Source organism: Phoenix dactylifera, chromosome 8 (assembly GCF_051530095.1).
Source record: "Phoenix dactylifera cultivar Ajwa chromosome 8, Ajwa_hap1_PhDact_Kaust_v1.1, whole genome shotgun sequence".
NCBI lineage: Eukaryota > Viridiplantae > Streptophyta > Magnoliopsida > Arecales > Arecaceae > Phoenix > Phoenix dactylifera.
This window is the reverse complement of record NC_143197.1, coordinates 32,605,483-32,612,434: the sequence shown is the minus strand read 5'-3', so window position 1 is coordinate 32,612,434 and position 6,952 is coordinate 32,605,483. Positions and strand designations below refer to the sequence as shown.

General features: G+C 37.8%; 2 protein-coding genes across 2 annotated transcripts; one reads left to right on the top strand and one right to left on the bottom strand.

The window, feature by feature from the left end:
• Window positions 1–675: 675 nt before the first annotated feature.
• Window positions 676–1,906, bottom strand: LOC103704187 (NADPH-dependent aldo-keto reductase, chloroplastic-like). Its single transcript, XM_089924979.1, has 4 exons — window positions 1,900–1,906; window positions 1,086–1,315; window positions 973–988; window positions 676–934 (listed from the first exon to the last, which is right to left on the bottom strand). Exons 1-4 carry the CDS (start codon window positions 1,904–1,906, stop codon window positions 684–686), a joined length of 504 nt encoding a protein of 167 aa, XP_089781105.1. The 3' UTR covers window positions 676–683.
• A 386-nt stretch (window positions 1,907–2,292) lies between these two features.
• LOC103704125 (CASP-like protein 5B3) lies at window positions 2,293–6,343 on the top strand. The gene is made up of 3 exons (XM_008787290.6): window positions 2,293–2,732; window positions 3,954–4,086; window positions 5,785–6,343. The coding sequence occupies exons 1-3, from the start codon at window positions 2,602–2,604 to the stop codon at window positions 5,983–5,985; spliced, it is 465 nt and encodes a 154-aa protein (XP_008785512.1). The 5' UTR covers window positions 2,293–2,601; the 3' UTR covers window positions 5,986–6,343.
• Window positions 6,344–6,952: the final 609 nt, after the last annotated feature.

Sequence of the window (6,952 nt, the reverse complement as noted above, 5' to 3'; positions counted from 1 at the left end):
AAATGGTATTATCTCATGCAAAACTGAATTCATCAATGCAAATCCAACGATACAAAACCAGTGATACAAATCAATAAATAAGTATATACTGGTGATCACATACAGAGATTCTTATCTCTATTAGTGATTGACTCATCAGATGCAATGTTTACATGCTCAAATTGACGCAGTTCAAGAGCATGTGTATAAAATAATGAATAAACCAGTAGTATAGAAGATTGTACATGTTGTTGAAGTGTCAATGCAGTAAACAGAGTACCAAACTAAGGTTATATTCTGGTAATCAGTATGTTGCTCTTTTGAGAAAACTTAAGAACCTAGTTACGAAATAAGCAGCAACCAACTTGCGGACCAGAAATCAATAAAATGTTCTCAGAGAATAACCGGTCTGACTTTAGTTCACCATTGTTTGATCGACTGTCAAAATGCCGGTTGTTGGCTATATTACGATGTTATATTGCTACAATTATGCAAATTTGTGATATTCAACTGCCTTTTATCTTTTTTTAAAGGATTATACATCCTCTGCACTTTTGGATTTCTCGAAACCAATATCGAGAGGTAACAAGAAGTAAAAAAAATTACAAAATGCACTGCTCTACGTAGTTCTTTTTTTTATTATTACTTCTAGTTTCAAATTGCGCATATGATCAGCTGGATATCAGAACTCAAATAATATAATTTTAGTTGCATGGGACTTCAAACACAAAATGGGTACTTGCCTGTTCAATATCAGAGAACTTGGCAAACAACTCCTCAGGAATAGACCAGTCAAATATGTCAAAATTTTCCTTTATCCTTGATTCTCTTGTGCTCTTGGGAAGCACACTCTGGCCCATCTGAAGCCCCCATCGTAGTGCAACTTGCGCAGGAGTAGTCTTGCCCAATTTCTCAGCAACCGTAGTCCCAACAGGATTCGTAAGGACATTGCTGCCTCCTTTTATGCTAGGTGTACCAGCCTACCAGGTGAACCCAGCGGGGAATATGCCTGAGAATTTAACACACAGACAAATATTGAATTGTGAGGTTACTGGTCAGCATATAAAAAGAGCTTATAGTAAGTAGTAATAAGTTGCATAACTTACAGAGAGGTGAACATTCTTCGACTCACATAACTTGCGAAGCCTAGCTTGCTGCCAACCTGCAGGGTGGCATTCCATCTGGTTGTCAGCCGGAGGCACTCGTGCAATAGCAAGCAAATCCTCCAACTTCTTGGTAGCAAGCAAATTACCTCGCCCGAGCCCGCTGGTTGGCTTGTGGCCTTGTGGGCACAGAAGCTGAAATCCCCTCCCATGCTCTCTCTCTCTCTCTCTATCTATCTATCTATCTATCTATCTCTATCTCTTAACTTTACTCGTCGGAGGATAGCAGCATCCTGCTTTCTTTCTTCCTTGCTTTATATAATTAGCCAGCACGGAGCATCAACCACCCCCTCTCCTGCTCTCCTTCCCCTTGCTAGCTAAAAGGTCTGGATCAGCCTATGGCATCTTGCTCTCTTTCCCTCTTCTTCTCCCTCCCTCCCCCTCCTCTCTCTTTCCCCTCCTCCAAGAATTCCAAGTTTTAACTGTTCTACAACCTCTATAAGACTAAATGGGTACACCAATATGTATATATGCTTTTATATATATATATACACACACTTTTATCCCAAAAAATTGGTATTATTATTATTATTATTATTATTATTTGAGGAGAAAGGAGGACAGAAAACGTCCCTCCAGATTTATTTATTGGGAAAGCGAAGTATTCGCAAATAAGCCATTTAACTTGTTATTGGTGAGTTAAGGGAGGGTACAAAGGATACTGTGGCAACGTGCATGCCTAGACACTGATGCACGTCCTTCTTCGAGCTTCTCATGCACCTTTAGGATATCCTGCCGCCTTATATTTCCCAGTTACTCCGCATTGTTCCGGAAAAATTGATATATTGTTGAAACTTGAAATTTTGAAATTTATCTTTAGCAAAAACAAAAAAAAATAAATTTATATTTTAATTTACATGACATTTTTTTTCCTCACGCCATCCTATTTCTCTCTAATGTGGATATCATTCTTTGTTAAATTTATGTCATGAATTGTTTGTAATAAGGTGCTATTTTAGTACCAAAAGTTATCAGAAAAAAATTAATAATTTTTTATTTTTTATAATTATATATATTAATAAAATTTATTTATGGCCGGCGATGATGACCCGGTCCTTATTCCGGTTGGGTCCGGATTTATGGATGGTCAAACCGGTGATGACGACATTAATTTTTTTTATTCCGGTTGGATAAACAGTCTGGTTTCTAAAGTATTAATTTTTTTTATACATTGGTTTTAATCGAGAGGAGAAACTTGTTGCGGTCATTGTATTAGCCTTGCTTTTCTTTCCTTGTGTTCGAGAATTCTCACATCGATCGACCGATTGCATTCGAATTCGAAGAGAGATCGGGGGTTTCAAGAAGAAATCGGAGAGAAAGTAGCGTGGAATCGGCCATCGGGCGCGGAGAGCCGCGAGGATTTTTGGTATGGAGATCCAGCAGTGGGAGGCGGTCTGAAGAAATCTAGGGCATTTGTTGGAATCTCAGGTTCTTCGAGGAGGAGGAGGAGGAGGAGGAGATGAAGGTGGTGGTGGGGAGCCCAGGCACTTGGAGCGGGCTGCTGCTGAGGATCGGGCAGTGTGCCTTCGCCGGTGCTTCGATTGGGTTCATGGTCTCCGCTCTAGGGTTCTCCAACTACACCGCCTTCTGGTATGACCCAATCCCAAGGTCCCTTTTTAATATGGTAGCCCTTAAACTATAGTGTTCATCTAATATCGAATTGAGTGATTTGGCAACTCAGATGCTTAATTCTAACTCTAATTTTCTTATATTTGATACTTTAGTTTAATCTCATAAAGTTACATATTTATTGCCGTACCTTTATGCCTCTTTGATTTAGCCTGTGACTTCTTTTTGTTGAGATATCAAGCTGATTGTTTATCGTTAAGCGCTCTTATATATCGGGATGGCTGTAGATGTCCAGTTAGTGGTAGAGGGGGTTTCTAGGCGGGGACCTAACGACATAATAGTCTTGTGGTTAAGTTTTTGAGTTAAAAAGTAAAACTTTTGCAAATGATGGCAACATATTAGGCATTGCAACCCCCGGGGAGGCAGTTAAGTAGCCTATTACTGTCCAACATGCACACATTACAAAAATAGAGCTAATATGTTGGCACTTATACAACAATCCAAATAAGGTTGGTCCTGACCAGATGATCGAGAGCCCAGGCACTAATGATCCAAGCCATTCGATGTTATGTACTATCTTTATATTATTTACTATCAAAAAATCATGTGATTTAGAGATTCTTAGCCTATGCAGCACTTATACATCCAATGGTAAATATGGACAATTTAAATAACACGAACAATATATATATATATTGACCAATGGCTGCATAGGCTAGTGCTCTCCAAATTGCATGATTTTTAGCAATAAACAATTTAGAGATAGTAGATCACATTGAATAATGCAGATCATCGATGACAAGCTCCGATCCTCTAGTCAGGACCGACTTTATTTTGGCTATTGACCCACAAATTATCTCCACATATGTATCTCCAAACTTAAATAGTCGACAATAGTAAATGGCTTCGAACTTCTCCAAAATCTTATGCTCGGTCTTAAATAATCAACGAGAATAAACAGCATCGAACTTGTTCAAAACAGTCAGCACATGGATTGTTTGTTTCTAGCTAGTACTTTTAGCTAATTAACCAGCAGAGTATAATAAAAGGAAAGTTTACTCCCTGATATACCTAGGTCAGTATTGTGCAATCATATTTTATGATTCTGAAATGATAAGTTCATGAAAGAAAACGATTTTGCAGATTATGCTTTGTAAAGCTTGTCTAGCATATTCAACATACTGTTCTGATGATATTGACTTTTTCATTGGACTGAATTGTTGGTAATGCCTTTGGATTCAGCTATTTGATTTCTTCTATGGGACTACAAGCATTATGGAGCTTGGGACTTGCATGTGTTGATATCTATGCCTTAAAGATTAAAAGAGATCTGCATAATCCTATGTTAGTAAGCTTGTTCTTGGTCGGTGACTGGGTAATGTTTCATCCCTTTACTCTGTTTTAGTTACATGTCACAATTAGATGACTTGATCAGTTCTTAGAATTTAATATTCTCTTTGCATGCATAAATGATACATCAATCCCTCTAGCAGACGAACATAATCCTTATGTAAGGCAGCTGAGGTTTTTCGCTTCATTTATGGCAAGTTCATACTCAAATACAATTGAAACTTGTCTGACGGGAAATGCTTGGTGGACCTGCTTATAGGACATAAGTCATGGAACCCTTTATAAATAACATCACCATCACCTGCTTCTCTTTAAAATATTTGTTTTCTTTAGATCCAGCTGATGAACAAAGTCACGGTGCCATATCTGCTGTCCGATGTTTTTTTTACCCATGTTTGTTTCAAGTTACACTGCTCGATGTTTGGTATAATTTCATTTATTAAATGAAAGTAAAATGGGATTTTGGAACTCTTTGACAGAATATTTCAGGACATTCTGAATGCAATCATTTGCTCAAATAATGCATGTTTCTATGACTTAGAGAGAGAAGCTCTGCAAGCTTACTATTGTTTCACTGTTGTACTCACTAAGTTTACAAGAATCTCTGTGATGTTTCTGCTTTCTATGGTATGACATGATGACTTTTGTGTACCATGCGACATGTCAATACTCCCTTTCCATCTGCATATTTTAGGGAAGTAATTAAACATCAAGTTGCCTCTGGTCCACCTTTATGGGATATTAAGGTTTGCAGTCTAAGGAACTAATTCAGATTACCAAGAAAACATTTGATGAAAGCAGTTTTTGTAGCTAGGATCTGGAACTATGTTTTTTTCTTAACCCCCTTAACTGAATTGAAGTCAAGACTTCTTCAAAAAGCCCATAGGAAATTCTGTGAATCTATCCACATTTCGTCACATGTAATTTGTGTTGTGAAAATTGAATGTGAAAAGAAAAGACGAGAAGTTATGCTTGTTTATGTTTGATTAACAAGGGACTGTATTCATGGTGAGGGTACATAAATTAATCTTATACATCTAACATAATTGGGTAATATGAAAGTATTCAACTCATTTCGGGTACCATTCATTTCTAAGCTGAGGCATTGTGCCATGGTTATATTTGTATTTTCGCTAGACCTAAGTCACAAATCAAAGTTGCAATCTTGTTAGAGTTATCACTTTGTCTCATCTGGTCAAGTTTGTGTGCATTGTTTTGGATGTTGTTGCATATGAACAAGAACTGATTCTATCTGAAACTTTTGTATGATCTCCATTTCATAGCTTCATGAAAACACAGTTGATCCAATCTTCATTTTTTTCTTCTTCTTTGTCAGTTAATTTTTTCTAATCAATTTCCAATTCCGTAATTAATTGTTAAGGAGTTTCAGCTGAATTATTCCTGCGGGCATGCTATAGAAAAAACATCACCAAAATAGCAAAATCTTGAGTACTGTGATTATAATTGTGAGCAGAAAGCAAGCAACGTGGTAAATGCCATTGCCATGTTAATTACTCAAATGAATCATAGAATGAACCGTGCGCTGAATCCATTATCTCATGCTGCTGTTTCTGTGATGTAGTCATTTACCTCATGCTCTTACCACTCTACTTGACATCTCGTCAAGTGTTGTTCATACCTAGGGATGTTGAAAACTGAGCTCATACAGGACTTCCTTTTCATATTTCTGTGTCACTGAGGCAAGTTATCCTACCTAATTCAGGTAACAGCAATCCTGTCACTTGCGGCGGCATGCTCTTCAGCGGCTATAACAGTTCTCTTTGCAAGAGATTCAGACTTCTGCAGAATAATTCTTCAATTCTCATGTGGCAAGTTTGAAATCTCCATTGCATTGGCTTTTCTTACATGGCTGCTAATTGCCGTATCTTCCCTAGTGATGTTTTGGCTCCTGGCATCAGCTTGACGGGTCTTGTATGAATCTCTCTTTTTTGTGATATTAATTACTGTTAAAAAAGAAACGAAATTCACCATAATTTAAGAAAATGGTGCTGAGCTTTGAGCTGCAAGTCACTTCCCAAGTTACCAGAACATGTTTGTTGTATACTTTACCTGTATTATAAAGTTCTAGCTCATGTAATGCTTTACAATCTAGCCTGGCCAGCTTTTTTCTGCATCTGCTGCGATAGTTGATGACAGTGCTGGCTATGGAAGCAGGCAAAAATGAGTTTCCTTTTTCTCTTTTCTTTTATTTGTTATTTTGTTTCAGTTTTTGCTGTACTAATAGCTTCCTATGTTAATGAGTCAGTCAGTTTGCTGATTAAGAGGCTTAGGTGGAGTCCTTGATAGTGTAGCATTCTATGGCATTCTATGGATAGGCCGATTTAGTTGCCTCCACACACCGTGGTATTATGCATCATCATAGCTCATCTTGTAAGGTTTTTAATGGACTCAGGATGTAAAGCATGAAAGAGGGGGAGCTGCAAGAACAGACTCTGAAAACCAAATGATCATGATAACGAGAGAAAATGCCCGTTTCAGTACCTTTGTGGTTGATTTCCTGTAACACACGAGCCTCCTCCGCTTAGGCTGGGCAAATGCTGAAGCCACTGAATTGACGCTCTGCATCTTGCACAATCCATGCCTGATTCCAAAGGAACTTCCTGATGAATGCATGATAAGATGAGGTTCTTTTAGTCATGAGATTCTTTATTCACATGTAGATATGTTTTTGAAGTATGCTGAAGTACATAAGATGGACAGATATTATGAATTCCTACGGTCTTTAAACTCTTACCCTCTACAACCCTGGTCTTGTTTAGATATTCTCTTTAGACTATTAAATTATTCCATACTTCTATGTTGAATAAATTTCCTACAACTTGGGTTGTGGAAGAGACGCTCCTGACTGTTCCAGATGCTGCGATATACCA